This window comes from Bos taurus, chromosome 27, assembly GCF_002263795.3.
Source record: "Bos taurus isolate L1 Dominette 01449 registration number 42190680 breed Hereford chromosome 27, ARS-UCD2.0, whole genome shotgun sequence".
NCBI classification, from domain to species: Eukaryota; Metazoa; Chordata; class Mammalia; order Artiodactyla; family Bovidae; genus Bos; species Bos taurus.
In genome coordinates, this window is record NC_037354.1 from 37,506,446 (window position 1) to 37,522,690 (window position 16,245).

At 46.4% G+C, this 16,245-nt stretch overlaps 1 protein-coding gene across 2 annotated transcripts; it reads right to left on the reverse strand.

Moving 5' to 3' along the window:
* Positions 1-923: 923 nt before the first annotated feature.
* CHRNA6 (cholinergic receptor nicotinic alpha 6 subunit) lies at positions 924-15,772 on the reverse strand. Of its 2 annotated transcripts, XM_002698728.5 has the most exons (6): positions 15,054-15,772; positions 12,566-12,705; positions 6,725-6,769; positions 5,515-5,624; positions 4,437-5,415; positions 924-2,142 (listed from the first exon to the last, which is right to left on the reverse strand). In XM_002698728.5, the coding sequence occupies exons 1-6, from the start codon at positions 15,130-15,132 to the stop codon at positions 2,011-2,013; spliced, it is 1,485 nt and encodes a 494-aa protein (XP_002698774.2). In that variant the 5' UTR covers positions 15,133-15,772; the 3' UTR covers positions 924-2,010. The 2 variants fall into 2 exon arrangements, with proteins under 2 accessions (XP_002698774.2, XP_059738360.1); XM_059882377.1 differs by lacking the exons at positions 12,566-12,705; positions 15,054-15,772 and adding an exon at positions 8,176-9,924.
* Between the last annotated feature and the right edge of the window lie 473 nt (positions 15,773-16,245).

The window sequence follows — 16,245 nt, forward strand, 5'->3', positions numbered from 1 at the left end:
CATATGACATGATGCGTTAAAAGACTTTCAAACAGAATAACCTGTGCCTCGGGTACCAGAGCGGGCCTTAAGCCCCGGGATGAGGTAGACACGGAAGAATTAGCATGCGGTAGTGAGTCAGGCTGGGACCCGGGACCCTCTGCTGCAGGGCCTGCCCCTGGACAAACGTCTCCTCCAGCAACAGAGCACAAAGAGACTACAAGGAACTAAAACCAGCTGCGTGCGTGAGCAGCTGGGCAAATTCTGGACGAGATACACAGACCAAAAACCCAACTGACACTTCTGAAGAGTCGGAAGCAAAAGCAGGGTACTCTGCCCCCGCACTCAGCACCGCCAAAGAGGTCGGCAGACCACCGAAGCCACCCCTCCAGTGGGAGCCCTGGACCCCCGTGGCTGCCCGGCGTGCCTCCAGGAGCGAGCAAGGGCGCCGGATGCTTGTTTGCGCTCCCTCCTTGGCCACAGAAACCTCAATAAAGCCTTGCCCGGATTTCTCGTAGGGCCTCCTATCAATTTCCATTAAGAGAAGGTCAAGAACCCTGGTGGATATCAGATATAGAAGCCGTAGTGTATCAACACAACAGAGGTTATGCAATCACAAAAGTTATACTTCACGACTGCACACCATCACTGAGAAAGGCTGCTGACATGATGTTGAGAAAATAGCAAAATATAAAACTGAAAGGTAAACCTGAGGTGTCCAATTATGTGTGCCTTTAGACAGGGACTCCAGTGGAAAAGGCAAAATGAAATTAGTTCCTGTGTCAGGGTAGTTTTTTTTTTTTTTTTCTACTTTAAAATGCATCTTTAAAATTGTTATGATAAGTGTATACAAAAAATAAAATAATAAGTGAGAGTAGAATAAAACAGAATATCCAAGGTTCTCCCTCTCAGAAAAAGGAAATACTCCGAATACAAGATCACCATTCCTTCGAGAAGAAACACTTTTATTTTCAGTCTCAGCTATGCAGAACAAGTGGAAATGGCTAAGGAGGAGAGATACTGTTTGGACCCACAGCAAAGGTTGCCCCAGGTCTGCCAGCCAGAGTTCACCATGCTCTGCACTGCTCTGGTTACATTCCCCACGTGACCCCTGGCCCTGGAGATCTCCGTGTTTACGACTTTTCCTAAAAAGCTCTAAGTGTGTGGACAGAGCCTATTTCTGAGTCCACGGCATGCCTCCCACAGTGCTGGTCACTTCTGAAGTCTCTTGCCAGATGAGTCTAATTACACCAGGGGAATGGTGGGGGGGAGGGAAGGACTGGGAGTTTGGGATTAGCAAATGGAGTATATATAGAATGAGTAAACAAGGCCTGCTGCTCATCACAGGGAACTATATTCATATCCTACGATAAACCATAGCAGAAAAGAATCTGCAAAAGAACAGATATGTGTGTGTGTGTATAACTGAGTCACTTTGCTGTGTAGCAGAAACTCACACAACATTAAAAATCAACTATACTTCAATACAATTTTTTTCAAAGGGTAGACCGACTACCTGCTGTTCCTTTTGACCAATTACTGTGTCAAATAATGCCACAGTGTGGGCTCCACGTCACAGAGACAAGCACGAGTAAGAAGCGCACACAAGGTCACGGGTGCTGCTGGCATCAGCAAGTCCAAGGTCCAGGGTTGCATGTCTGGCAGGTGTCCGTTATACCAAGAAGTATATAAACTGGAGAAGCAGAAGAACACCTCTTAGCGTGGCTCAGCTTTGATTCCGTGTCTCACTGGACTGTGGGTCGATCATGTCCCCGGAAGCCCAACATGTACAGACAAGAAAAGCCTGCAGGGGCTGCCAACTCTGGGCTCCGGTATCAGGTCCCAGACCCTGGGGTCTTAAAGCACCCCTCTGCACCCCCGAGGGAGGGCCATCCAGGCTTGCCATTGGCAGTAAGGCCCTCTTTTTCTATCTAGATGGGGACCTGGTGGGAAGTTTTCTATCCATTTCCTGGTGATGGGAGAATAAACACAGCGTCTGTACATGTCTGAAGATGAAGGGAAAATCCATCCTTACGAATGCCCTGTGTTCCCCAGGAGCGGCTGGAGAAACAGCCCTGCAGTTCCAAACACACAGACGATTATAAACACCCACAGGAACACCCTGTCCACCACCATGGCCACGTATTTCCAGTCGTCCTCTACCTGAAAGACAAAATGTCAAGCATCTGTAAAAACTGAAAACCATGGGAGATAAGCTCTGTTTCAAATATAAGCTGCCTCCTTTGCATAGAAGATTCGCTGACAATTTTTAAAGCAAATATCCCTATGATTCTGGTTAACCCGTGTCTCCTCCGTAGTGTGCACAGAGAACAACCGTTTGTCTGCAGACGGAGGGTTTGTGTGCGCCATCAGTCCTGGGGCAGAGGGCTGCAGAGTCAGCAGGCTCCCGCAGGGCACACAGGGCTTCTCCTGACTGCAAGTGTGTGTGTGTGTGTGTGTGTGTGTGTGTGTGTGTGTAGGTCGCTCAGTCGCGTCTGACTCTTTGCGACCCCGTGGACTGTAGCCCGCCAGCCTCCTCTGTCTGTGGGATTTTCCAGGCAAGAATACTGGAGTGGGTTGTCATTCCCTTCTCCAGCCTGGCTGCAAGTAGCAGCCCTGAAAGAGCTGCTCAGATTGCTCCATTCTTGCATTAACTGAGAAAAAAGCACAACCTGAAAGTTGAGGATTAATTTATTTTTAATTGGAGCAAAATTGCTTTACAATATTGTGTTGGTTTCTGTTGTCCAGCAACTCAAATCAGTCATAATTATATAAATGTAAGGCTCTCCCTCTTGAGCCTCCCTCCCTCCCCCTCGAGACTTATGTTCTATTCGTGGATTTTCTGAGGACTTCAAGCCTGGGAGGCAGCCTCTGAGATTACTCTGAGGGACTGCCCTGAAGAGGTAAAGGAGGAGCCAGGATAATAAGATTTTGCAACAAAGACCAGGTAGTCAGAATATCAGAAGATGATGTTGCAGAACATTCTGTTGCATCTGAGTGCCACAGTCATCCTTTGATGTTTCAACTGGCTAGTTTTTCTTGCAAAACCTCCTATATATCCTGGCTTATTCCTACACAATCTCCTGGGATAAACAAGAATACTTAAAAAGAATGTATATATATATGTATAACTGAGTCACTTTGCTGTACAGCAGAAACTAGCACAACATTGTAAATCAACTATCCTTCAATTGTTTTTTAAGTTTTTAAAAAGATTACTGTTAATCAAAGAAAACCAGACATCTCAAGTTAATGAGTTTACTGCTTTTCTATAGGTGGGAAGAGGCAAGAGTCTGGGCTTATGGAAATCATTCCTTGGATGTGCACCTTATCTGTCTAGGGCCAGCATCCCACTTTCTCCATCCTGAGGCCCCTCAGGGTGCACAGCTGGGGGTGACGGCAGTGACTGATGGCTTGACGGCTACAGCATCCATTGTTAACTGATGGAGTGGGGACATTTTTCACCCACTCTTTTCATGAGCACCATGGAATCCCTGACCCTGCGGCAAGTCCAGGAACTGGGTTTGAGGCAGCAGAGGGTGGGGCATAAGCTCTGCAGGATGATGGTCCCCCATCAGGAGCCAGCAGCCCTCTAGACCCTGGCATCACACTAGAGTGGAGAGTTCCTTATACCTCTCCTGCCCTTCCTGTTCCCAAGCTCCAAGGGCCCTACCTGGTGGTCCTGAAGTCAGAGCAACTGTCCCCTAGGTTTGATGAAGGTGTCCTCACAGAAGGGAGTCCCAGGCTCACCTGCTGCTGATACCAACCCCCCCTGCACCTGTGTGACACGCACTTACTGTCCTCCCTGGCACCAATGGGCAGACTTCAGGTCTGCGATGTCCTTTCATCAGGAGATATGGATGCTGGCAGCTGCCATCAGGTCAGACCCAGACCCCTGGCATGAGTTTTCAGAGGCGCCTAGCTAGTCATCGTGATGGGATGGAAAGTTGGCATACATTTCTTGAGCTCTCTCTCTGGAGGATGGGGAGGTCTATCCTGCTATAGTTAGGCCCTGGGCAGCAGGAGCCGACTGAGTTGATGCTAAAAATATCCCCGAAGCTCATCCCACCAGCACCTGCATCCCTGTCAGGTCTACTGAGTGCGATCGGAGCTGCAGCATTCCGTCCTATCCCTCGACTGGCTCTTCCCTCTCCCAGCCTTCCTTAAGCAGGGGCTCTCAGTCTAACTAAACCAAGATTGCCCTGAGTGTTTGTTTTAACCAGATTTCACTTGAGTTGACATTTCTGGAGGCAAAGATTTGCTCTGAGGCTACCCCTTACTCCATCCCTTCACCCAGGGCAGTTCACCCATAACTGCAGCATCACAGAGCTGGATCTCAGGGCACCCACTCTCTGACTGTCTTGCAAACAGAACTCACGCTGGAGTTCTGACTAGGGTTCTATGCAGGGCCCCTAGGACTGCTGTGGGTGGACAGGCTAGAAGACTCATGCATTTACCTCCTTTGTTTCATTTTGGGTCTTCATGTTTTCCGCTATGAAATGAACACTATCGATTACATCTTCGACTTCAGGCGAGAGCTCCGAATTTTCAGCCATCCACTGTAAAGGCTGATGACTTAATCGTCTCTTGCTGGTGGCAGGCTCACCAGATCTATGACAGTGGCAGCATTCTTTAAGAAGTCTGGGCTCTTTGTGATGCTCAAACTTGACTTTGGCAGGCCTACTGGAGACTCCTTTGGGGTTTCTATGAGCTCCTGTCTCCTTCATCTTGTCCAGAGGCCTCTTCATCATCAGCATCTGGGGTAACAGCCGGAGGAAGACCGCCTTCACCCACGTGGGCATGCTGTGAGTGGTCGGGGTACGATAGTGGATGTTCAGCACAAACACCGTGACCACGATGGACAGGGTGACGAAGATCATGGTGAAGAGCAGGTATTCGCCCACCAGGGGGATCACGAGAGACGTGGACGGGATGGTTTCTGTGATCACCAGCAAAAACACAGTCAGAGAAAGCAGCACTGAAATGCAAAGAGTCACCTTTTCACCACAGTCAGAAGGGAGGTAGAAGACCAAGACAGTGAGGAACGAGATAAAGAGGCAGGGGATGATCAGATTAATGGTGTAAAACATTGGGAGCCTCCTGATGTAGAAAGAGTAGGTGATGTCTGTGTATATCTCTTCACAACAGTTGTACTTTATGTCATGCTTGTAGCCAGAAGCGTCGACAATTTCCCACTCGCTGTTCTCCCAAAACTCATTCATGTCCACTTTAGAGCCAATGATTAGAAGGTCAATTTCAGCTTTGTCGTAAGTCCAGGAACCAAATTTCAGGGAACAATTTTGATGGTCAAAAGGGAAAAAAGTGATGTCCATTGGACAGGAACTCTTAAAAATCGCTGGTGGAGTCCAGGTTATCATGCCATCGTATTTAAGAAGAGCTTTTGTCTTGCCTTTGACTTGGAAGTCGCCGACCGCACTGCAAAGTAAATCAGACACTGTTAGTGACTCCCCCGCGCTTCAGGCCCACCTGCACCAAAGCCAGCTTTGGAAAAAGACTGGCTGTGGGTGCGCATACTTGTTGTAGAGAACGATGTCGGGCTTCCAGATCATCTCGGCAGGAACACGGAGAGTCTCAATGCCGTCATATTCCGTGGGGTCCCAACGCAGTTTATAATCATTCCAGATCTGCAGGAAATAGGAGTCAGTTTAAAAAATTCTTCACTTACTTTTAATATGTTAGTCCTATATTGGTTCAACATTTTTTTGAAAAATCAGTCATTCCAACTTATTCCTTTTGCTCTTAATCTTTTATGCAGACTTTGCAATAAACCTATCATCTTACTATCTTTTACTATTAGAAGTGGATTGTTACTAGAGATTGAATATGGCCCTTTGAATGTGGAAATGCAGGAGACTCTGGTTTGATTCCTGGGTTGGGAAGATCCGCTGGGAGAAGGGATAGGCTACCCACTCCAATATTCTTGGGCTTCCCTGGTGGCTCAGTTGGTAAAGAATCCACCTGCAATGCGGGAGACCTGGGTTCGATCCCTGAGTTGGGAAGATCCCTGGAGAAGGGAAAGGCTGCCCACTCCAGTATCCTGGCCTGGAGAATTCCATGGACTGTATAGTCCATGGGGTCGCAAAGAGTCGGACATGACTGAGCGACTTTCACTTTACTTTGGTTTCTACCAAAAGCTGGGAGATTAAACTCAAGGGGAACAAGGTGGTTGAGCTGATTGGGGCAAAAATAGGTTATCCACTAGATATTAGATATGCATCTATTGATTATTGATTAGCTGATCAAGTTTATAGACTCAGTTTCCACATTCCATAGACTATGTTCAATCTCTGGTAGCAATCCATCTCTAATAATAAAAAGATAGTAGGATGGCAGGTTTATTACAAAATCTGCATAAAAGATTAAGAGCAAAAGGAAGAATAAGATGGCATGACTGATTAAACCAAATAGTGGGAATCTAAGCCACAGCAGAATCAAAGAGCAGGTAAGCATCTGGCTCTGGAGCTCAAGATACAAACAAAAATAGGAGACCTTCAAAGGCCGGAGTCAGTGAGAACTTTATCCCTAGGTTCTGCACCTGAAGTTTGCAGCCAGGCAGCTGTTACCAGATTGAAGTTTGGGCTTTGGAGATAGACACTATTTTATTCTCTGTCATAAACTGGAGATGGAAAGAGGGAGTTCTAGTGGGTTTTATCCACTGGACATTATTAAACTGACACGTCAGTGACATAGTTCCCAGAGAAGCGTAAGTGACATAGACACATACGTGACGTAGCCACAGGTTGGTTTCCATGATCTGGTTTACTTCATCCTGGGAAGAGGAAACAATGTTTTTTTTTAGCCTCAAATGTACCTGCTAAGAGAAGTGAATCTTAGAGCAAAAATCACAGCTAGAAAGAGCTGAGCTGAGTTCATGCTAATGGAGGAAAACAAAGAAGACTGAAAAGGCAACTTATAAAAATCAACCAGAAATACAATATTTCCACACTGGTCCCCACCCTGTTGACTTCGAAAGGAAATGTGGCTTTACTACTGTCTTTCAAATCTGATTGAAGCTTCACTTTTTCTGTGAAGGCTTTCTGACCTCTGCAGCCCACAAAGCCTTCTGATCTCATGAAAGAAAAGAAGGGAGAGAATGGAGAGTGGGAGGAGGGAGGGGCCATCCAGCAGATGGTGGAGGGCTTCATTGTTTTGTGATCTTTTTCCCCGGCTGTGCCCCAGCACCCTCTAGGCTCTCAGTCCTGAGTCCAGCCACCCCTCAAGGTGTCAGCTCAGCTCACCATGGAGCCTTTCAGCTGGATCCTGCCACTCCCCACAACACATCTCTCACTCCTGCCCAAGCCACTGCTGATTGTTTCACTCATTCATTAACAAATATTTATTGAGTACCTACTATGTGCTCTATAAATGCTGGGGTTACAGAAATAACCAGGATTGGAAAATACCCCTACCTATGTGTGTCTGATGGAGAAGGGAATGGCAACCCACTCCAGTATTCTTGCCTGGGAAATCCCATGGACAGAGGAACCTGGTGGGCTACGGTCCATGCAAAGAGTCGGACACGACTAAGCGACTAACACACATGTGTGTATCTAAGCTATTAGCTGAGGAGACAGAAAATCAAAAATAGATATATGATACAACGTAAGATGCTTCCCTGGTGGCTCAGGTGGTAAAGAATCTGCCTGCAATGCAAGAGACCCATGTTCGATCCCTGAGTTGGAAAGATCCCCTGGAGAAGGCAATGGCAACCCATTCGGTATTCTTGTCTGGAGAATCCCCACGGACAGAGGAGCCTGGTGGGCTACAGTCCATGGGGTCACAAACAGTCAGATACAACTGAGGAACTAACACACACACACACATAATGTAAGACAGTGATAAGTCTTACGGGAAAAAATAAAGAGGGATTGAGTGGTGTGTGCATGTGTGTGTGTGCACACATGCATACACATTTCTTTTAGACAGGGTGAAGCAGGAAGGCTTCTCTGAGGAGATGGTTTAAGTAAGTACCTAAATGACCGGCAGAGGGTCACAGAGCTCTCTGGAAGAAATGCATTCCAGGTGGACATCCCAGATATAGTGCGTTCCTAAGTAGCTACCACCTCCCAGTGGAGTAGATACTGAAGACACATCCAGAACCTTCAGCGACCTCACAGTGCAATGCTAGGAGGTTGTTGATGGTCACTAGTGCAGCAGTGGGTTCCCAACACTTACCACGTTCTACCCCAGACACAGGAGCACCTTCCAGAGAGAACAGCTCACAGCTCAGAGAGCGGTAGCCACGTTGGACACCAGCCTACTGAGGTTCCCTGAGCTGCTCTGCAGTTCTCCACGCCCCCCAGAAAACGCTCCCTGGAGACCTCATCAGCAACAAAGTAATGCAGAGGAAAAAAATTTCTCATCAGCTTCCTTCTCCAAAGAGGTTTGTGTTAAGTCATGGTAAGCCCCAGGGTTTTCAAAGGAGTTTCCTTAACTGCTTTCTATTGGTCAGAGCAGGCAAAGAAATGGACTATGCTTGTCCATGACTTTACAATTACCCAAGTCTAAGGACAGTGCCTTCTGCTCATAGGAGGGTCACCTTGTGACCTGCAGATTCCAGCAGGAGGCTTGTCAATAAATCCATCGGCTGTCAGTCCGGAGCGGACCAGCTCTGCAACCCAGAAAGGTCTCAGAGGCGACAGTTATAAACGTCTTCCAAAGACTCTTCCTCTCTGCCCACTAATACACTGTTCAGAGAACCAGAGCACGCCGTGAGCTAGAACGCTGTGTTCAGAGGATTAAAATCAGCTGGCAGTAGCACCCAGTATCCCTTCTCCCCTCTGTACTTCCACAGCCTGGCGGAGCTCCAGGTGGTGTGGACCTGTTTCATGGAGGGTAGACATCCCCAGAGATGTCAGCCAAATTTATGGATCAGGACCTGGTCGGGAAAGTCTCATTCTCCATCCAGTGTCAGACCACACCAACGGCCATGGGAACTGCTATCAGACAGTGCAGGCGAAGGAGGCCCGAGACCCCACAATGCCACCCTGCATTCTTGGAACCATCACCCTGTATCTCTTTCTTGGGAAAATAAATGAGTTGACACCTTGATTGAATTAAAGGATTGGAATTACAGTTTTAAGTGGACTCGATTTTGGAGCAGTAGCAACAGGTTCAGAGGCTGAGATCAGAAAGGGCAGGTGGGCTATGTTTTGAAAGCCTTCCGTTTGTCATTGCAGGTATGCCAGGCCACCAGAAACACAGGCCAGGGGCTCTGTCTTGGATCCATGAGGCGGGGCAGTAGAAACACTCCTACTCTGAAGATCCTTCAGTCAGTAAACTTTGTGGCCAAGGTCATTCTATGCAGCAGCAAACACACTTCTGTGTAGAGCTCTCTGGTGTTCTAACGCCAAGCGTGAGGCTCAATCAGCAGCAGCTGGCCTAGAATCTTCTAGAAGGGGGTTGGTAATTGCACGCCTGGGCTTTATTGCATCACAGTCACCCCCAGGCCTCACCATGACTCAGTGGCGACCATGCACATGGCCCACAGGGACTTCTGGTGCTCCGCATGAGAACAGGTAGCCTCCAAAATACTAATTAGGACTGCGATAGTGATATCGGACAAAGTAACGCAGAGGAAAAAAATTTCTAAAGACAAAGAGGGACATTAAGTAATGATAGAAGATTTAATCCTATAGGAGGACATAATGATCCTAACTGTGTGCACCAAAAACAGAATTATAGGAAACAGAAACTGGTAGAGCTGAAAAAATAAACAGATAAATCCCCAGTTAGAGTTAGAGATTCCCAGCAGCCAATAGAATTGCTTGACAGAAATCAGCCAAAATAGGGACAATCTGAACAACAGGATCTAATTGATGTATACAGACACGCCACTCAAAAACAGCAGAACACACCCTTTTTCAAGCATGAATGGAATACTAACCAAGATAGATCATATCCTTATCATGAGCCATCAAACAAACCTCAAAAATTTTGAAAAGCTGGAATCATAGTGTGCTTCTTACCACAATGGAATCAGACTAGAAATCAGTAACAAAGAGACAACAGGGAAGTCTCTAAATCCATGGAAATTAAATTTCTAAATAATCCATGAGTCAAAGAGAAGGTCTCAAAGGGAAGCTTTTAAAATACATAGAACTGAGTGGGAACAAAACCCTAATACATCAAAATATGACGGACACTGATAAAAACAGTTCTGAGAATGAAATTTGCAGCTAAATGCTTACATTAGAAATGAGAAAGTGGGAAGTTGGGGCTAGCAGAAGTAATTTATTAAATATAGAATGAATGAACAACAGGTTCTATTGTATAGCACAATATCCTATGATAAACCATAGTGGAAAAGAATATTTTTTTTAAAAATGTATATATATTACATATATCTAACTGAATCACTTTGCTGTACAACAGAAATTAATACAACGTTGTAACATTTATTAAAGGAATGAGTGGGGGCTTCCCTGGTGGCTCAGCAGTAAAGAATCCACTTGCCAATGCAGAAGACACGAGTTCGATCCCTGATCAGGGAAGATCCCACAAGCTGTGGAGCAACTAAGCCCATGAGCCGCAACTGCCTACTCTGTGCTGCAGAGCCCATGAGCCACAGCTGCTGAAGCTGACTCACTCTAGAGCCCATGCTCCGCAGTAGAGTAACCACCCCTGTGAGAAGCCCTCGCACCACAACTAGAGTAGCCCCTGCTAGCCGCAACTAGAGAAAAGCTCGAGCAGCAATGAAGCCCAAATGAATAAGTTTATTTAGCACAGCCAAAAATAAATAAGTGCGTAAAATTATTTTTTAAAAAGGAACCAATGAACTCAATGCTAATTTAAAAAAATAAAAAGAATGAGTGGTCCCATCTAGGTGGGAGAAAACATCTGGCTCATCTTCTAAAATCAGTGTTTACCAGCGTATACACACTTCCAGCCTGGGCCAGAAGCCAGAGGATGGGCCAGGGCCAGCCCGGCCCCCTGGGAAGCATGGGCTGGAGAAACACGATGGGCGGGCCCAAGACTTCACATCCTTATCCAAGGGCGTCCCCCTAGGCGCGCCTGGGGCCACCACCGTTTCTCCCAAGCAAAGCTGAGCAGAAGGAGGGCTCCTCCCTGTCTGGGGCTGCCCCCGTACCCAGTCCATGTGCCGTCTGTCTGTACACCAGCGTCTCACAGATGGTCCGCACGCCCCTCAGGAGCCTGCCTATTTCTAGAATTTGGTCCATGTCCAGAGCCTCGCGCCAGCCTGCCCCTGCCACGCTTGGAGTCCAGAACCCGCCCCGTACTGGGGCATCAGGCCCCACACCTCCTCTGCCAGCACCTAGGTGCCAAGATTGTTCAAAATAAAGAACTCTCATCCTCCCTGCCCTTGAACAGGGTACCAATTAATTTAAATGAAGACCTCCAAACACCCATCTGCTTCTCAGGACTCGATGGAACCCTGTATAATAAGAAAGTGAACTTTTTCTTTATTCTGTAACACAGGAGACTTAGAGCAATTCATCTGTAGAGTAAAAGAGGCACGAGCGTTGCGGTTAAACAGGCTTGACTGAGCTGCAGTGCTGCCCTCTGTAACCATGTGTCGTTAGGAGCGTGGCTGACCTGAGCTGCTGTCTCCCCAGCTATAAGATGCAAAGGACATCCACGAAGTGTAGACACTGGCACATAATAGGTGCACGACGAAGTCAACTCCTTTTGTATTCCCCCTTCAACTGCCCCTCCTTCGCCTCTTGGCTTCATAAACTGGTTCTAAGAGCATTTCCAGAAATACACTACCTTAACAGAAATAAATATATTATTTTGCCAGCAAAGGTCCGTCTAGTCAAACCTATGGTTTTTCCAGTAGTCATGTATGGATGTGAGAGTTGGACCATAAAGAAAGTTGAGTGCTGAAGAATTGATGCTTTTGAACTGTGGTGTTGGGGAAGACTCTTGAAAGTCCCTTAGACTGCAAGGAGATCCAACCAGTCCATCCTAAAAGAAATCAGTCCTGAATATTCATTGGAAGGACTGATGCTGAAGCTGAAACTCCAATACTCTGGCCACCTGTTGCAAAGAACTGACTCATTTGAAAAGACGATGCTGGGAAAGATTGAAGGTGGGAGGAGAAGGGGATGACAGAGGATGGTTGGATGGCATCACTGACTCGATGGACATGAGTCTGAGTAAACTCCGGGAGTTGGTGATGGACAGGGAGGCCTGGCCTGCTGCAGTCCATGGGGTCGCAAAGAGTTGGACATAACTGAGTGACTGAACTGAACTGAACAGAAATAATGACAGCATCCTCGGGGGAGCGGATCCCTTGCAATGGGCCAGCTTTGAAGGGCCGGTACTTCGTAGATTCTTGATTGTTCCTATTATTTTTTTTTTTTCAAGATTTTGCTTTTTTTTTTTTTTTGGCTGAGCCACATGGCTTGTGAGATCTTAGTTTCCCGACCTGAGTTCAAACCTGGGCCCTTGGAGTCCAGCATGGAGTACTGCCCACTGGACTGCCAGAGAATTCCTTTAAATCCCCTTATTTACCCTCGTGCAGTCAGTGGGAATTGCTTGGAGCCCTCAGAGTTGGAGCCCCTTGAGGCCACGTGGTATGTGGTGACCCCCTCGCGCTTACCACATCAGCCAGCTGTGTGATGGCCACTTCAAAATACACGGTGATCGGGTCGGAAACGTTCTCCACGGGCCTGATGAACTGGTTATAATGAGCGAACAGCTTGTGAAAGAGCCTCTCCTCCGATGCACAGCCGGCACAGCCTTTGGGCCAAACAGAGGGAGGAGTTAGAGAAGCAGAGAACGTGCCCCCGGGGAGGTTCCAGGGCCTTCCCTCCCCAGGAGGCGGGCATGGGCATCAGCATCCACCAGGACCACATCACCTGGCCCTCTTGGCCGGGCTCCTAGCCTTTGTCATGGAGATGACAAGAGTCGGGCCTTCGTCTCAGGACTGGTGAGAGGATAAACAAAGTGTTGCTGGGAAGAGCGCTTCCAAGCGGGTGGCAGCTCCATCACTGAACAGAACTCACCGTCTCGCTGATCTAGTAATTGCAGTCCTGAACTTCCCTGGTGGTCCAGTGTAATGGTAAGACTCTTCCTGCCAATGCAGGGGACGTGGGTTTGATCCCTGGTCCGGGAAGATCCCACATGCCACGAGGTAACGAAGCCTGTGCACCACAACTGCTGAAGCCTGTGTGCCCTAGAGTCTGTGCTCCACACCAGGAGAGCCACTGAGAAGCCCACACAGTTACAGCAAGCCCACACACAGCAGTGAGGACTGTGCTCCACACCAGGAGAGCCACTGAGAAGCCCACACAGTTACAGCAAGCCCACACACAGCAGTGAGGACTGTGCTCCACACCAGGAGAGCCACTGAGAAGCCCACACAGTTACAGCAAGCCCACACACAGCAGTGAGGACCCAGCGCCGCTGAAAATTAATTCATGAACTAAATAAAAAAAAAAAAAAGAAAAGCCCTGCTCTTTCTTGTCAAAGGACTGATCTGACTGGCCTTTGTTTCTACAACCAGAAGGGTGTGTAGCTGGGGAAACTTCATCAAACAAACACAAATAGCTAGCAAGTTTATTAAGGTCTTAAGCCCTCCTCCTTTTTAAAATCAACTTTCAACTTCAATTATCTTGGAGATGTGTGAGAGTGCAAAGTTTCTAAGGAAAATTTTGCTGGAAATATTTTTTAAAGAACTCCCAAAGTTCTTAAGCAATAGCTCTTTCGGTCATTCAGTTTCAGACAATAATGTAATCATATTTCTTTGTATTTTCCCAAGAATGCATTAAATGTAGGGTACTTGCCTTCATTTGACATAATTCATCTCATTAATGCCCTTTTCCTATTCTTCCTCATAGAAGTCAAATTTGATACCTGAAATATTAGGCTATAAATTTCCCAAAGGGATTTATGCCCTGAAAGAAAAAAAATTTAAGGAGTTGCACAACTTACTAGGCAAAAACAAATGAAATGGTAGCTGTTATACTGCTAAATAAAACCTGTTCTTTGCCAAATGCATTTGAAAACACGAAAACATTGAGATTTCAGCAGGCAAGAACAATTTTTTTTCTTGAACTTTTTATTTTGTCTTGGGGTATAACCGATTAAAAATGTTGTGATAATTTCAGGTGGACAGCGAAGGGACTCAGCCCTACATATACACGTATCCATTCTCCCCCAAACAACTCTCCCATCCAGGCTGCCACGTAACATTGAGCAGAGCTCCATGTGCTATACAGTAGATCCTTGTTGGTTACCGATTTTAAATATAGCTGTGCGTACATGTCCATCTCAAACTCCCTAACTACTCCTTTCTCTAGTCAACTATAAGTTTGTTCTATAAGTCTGTTAAGACAGGAAAGAACAATTTTAGACATAAACCATCATTGTCTGCCATCTTTATTAATAATGATAAAGATATTTCTCCATAAAACAAGTAATACAGAAATCCTCCTGTTCCCTATTTTCCTCCTTTAAGATTTTACTTTTCTTTTGAGACATTGCAGATGAACCCTCCGTGAGTCTTGACAAGCAAATCCCTGCAAAGCCAACCACACGTGGAGGTGTGGCTTTGTAGACATGGACAGAGCAGCAGCTGTCTGTTTCTAAGTCCTAACTTTGAAAATGAATGACCTTCCTCTTGAGACATACCCCAGGACAGGGATATAACATATTTCCCCAAACAAAGGCAATTACCTACGAAACGAAAGGCTTCATAGATTGAGGAATAGTATCAGCTAATAAAGCACAGTTCTGAAAAAACATGTAAATACAGAAGAAGAAATTGAATGCATCCATGGCAAAGATAGGCAGGAAACTGTGCCATTGTTACTGTTGCATATTTTCATTGGGAAAATAAAATAAAATATGGTTTACAAAGTTTTCTTGTCCTCCCCATCCCATTCCCCCCAATCTCATTTTACATGTTAAGTCAACCAATTAAAAACGAATAGGTTAATTAACAGCTGTGTGAGGAGTAACTCCTGTACAAACACTCTCCATATTTACCCATAGAGTATCCCATCTCTGCTCAGTGGCGCACAAATAGAAGTGTATATACACGCAGCTAAAAAGGGAATACGAGAAAAAGCAGAAATAAAACCTACCTTTAAAGCACAGAGCAAATACACACCACCAGACACACAGCGCAAAGCGAAGGGCTCCCTGACCCCCGCGGGGCAGCATGATTAAAACACTCTGATTTCTTGTCCCAGTCAAAGGATTATGGAAAACAAAGAGCTCTCAGCCAGCCACTCACACTGGACTTTAAATCGCCAGAGTCCACTGCAGTCCAAGTGTCTTTTCCAGGAAATGAAAACCTTCACAATATAACACGGTCGTTCCCAACATCGGAGGCTGAAGCCAACCAAAAGAGCAAACCCAAAGGACTCAATCTGATAGCAGATGAGTCATCTCATCTCCTGACACCCTAGATCGCTTCTCATGCAGGAGCGAAGAGGAGGAGAAGCGGGAGGGGCGGCTGGGCAGACAGCCCCGAGGAGGGATGGAAAACTCTGTCATGGATAGTGCATCTTTGCTGAGCATCTTTTCCCAGCCACGGTCCTGAGGGCAGCGAACACGCCTTTCCTGAGCTGCAGCTGTAGGTAAAGCACCTGCCAGGTCCCAATGCGTGTATTCTGATTCACTGAGTTCTCTAGCCCATCAGGGCTTAACCTTGTTACCAGAAAACGTTCTAAAATAGGAGTCCCTGTTAGGTGCGGCTCTGGGAGGACAGAATTAATTTGGTTTTGTCTGACTTCTAGTGCCAGGTCCTTCTGAGCTCAGAGATGGTCCTACAGGGACTTGAGATCAGCCTCCTGAGAATGAGACGAATGAATACTGAACACATGATGCCAACTGGACTGCTCTGTTTATTTAGACATCCTTGTCACAGTTCATTTTCTTATCATTTGCTTCTTTCCTCTGTAAGTTGTGTCAATAACCTTCTGATGAATTATGCTTTCTGGCCAGATTTTGGTGTTGGTTAAGGGTGAGTTAGCAGCAAAATGAGAAGACAACCTACGGAATGGGGGAATTTATTGGCAACTGAAATAAGGGGTTCATATCCTAAATATGTAAGGAACTCATAAAACTCAAGAGCAAATGAATAAATCCCAGTTGAGAAATGGTCAAAGGACCTGAATAGACATTTTTCCAAGGAAGACACAGATGGCCAATGGGTATATGAAGAGGGCTAGGGTTAGGGTTAGTCGTCAGGAAATGTGAATCTAACCACAATTAGGAGGTATCACCTCCTACCTACCAAGATGATGTTGTAAGAAGACAAGAGCTAACAAG

Bases quoted from the DNA above. Each gene is read 5' to 3' on its own strand.
- CHRNA6 (XM_002698728.5), bottom strand. From the start codon at position 15,132: ATGCTGCCCCGCGGGGGTCAGGGAGCCCTTCGCTTTGCGCTGTGTGTC. The intron at 12,706-15,053 runs GTAGGTTTTATT...TTTGGCCCAAAG, and splicing joins ATTTGCTCTGTGCTTTAAAG to GCTGTGCCGGCTGTGCATCG. The intron at 2,143-4,436 runs GTAAATGCATGA...TTTGTCTTTCAG, and splicing joins CCCAAAATGAAACAAAGGAG to GTAGAGGACGACTGGAAATA.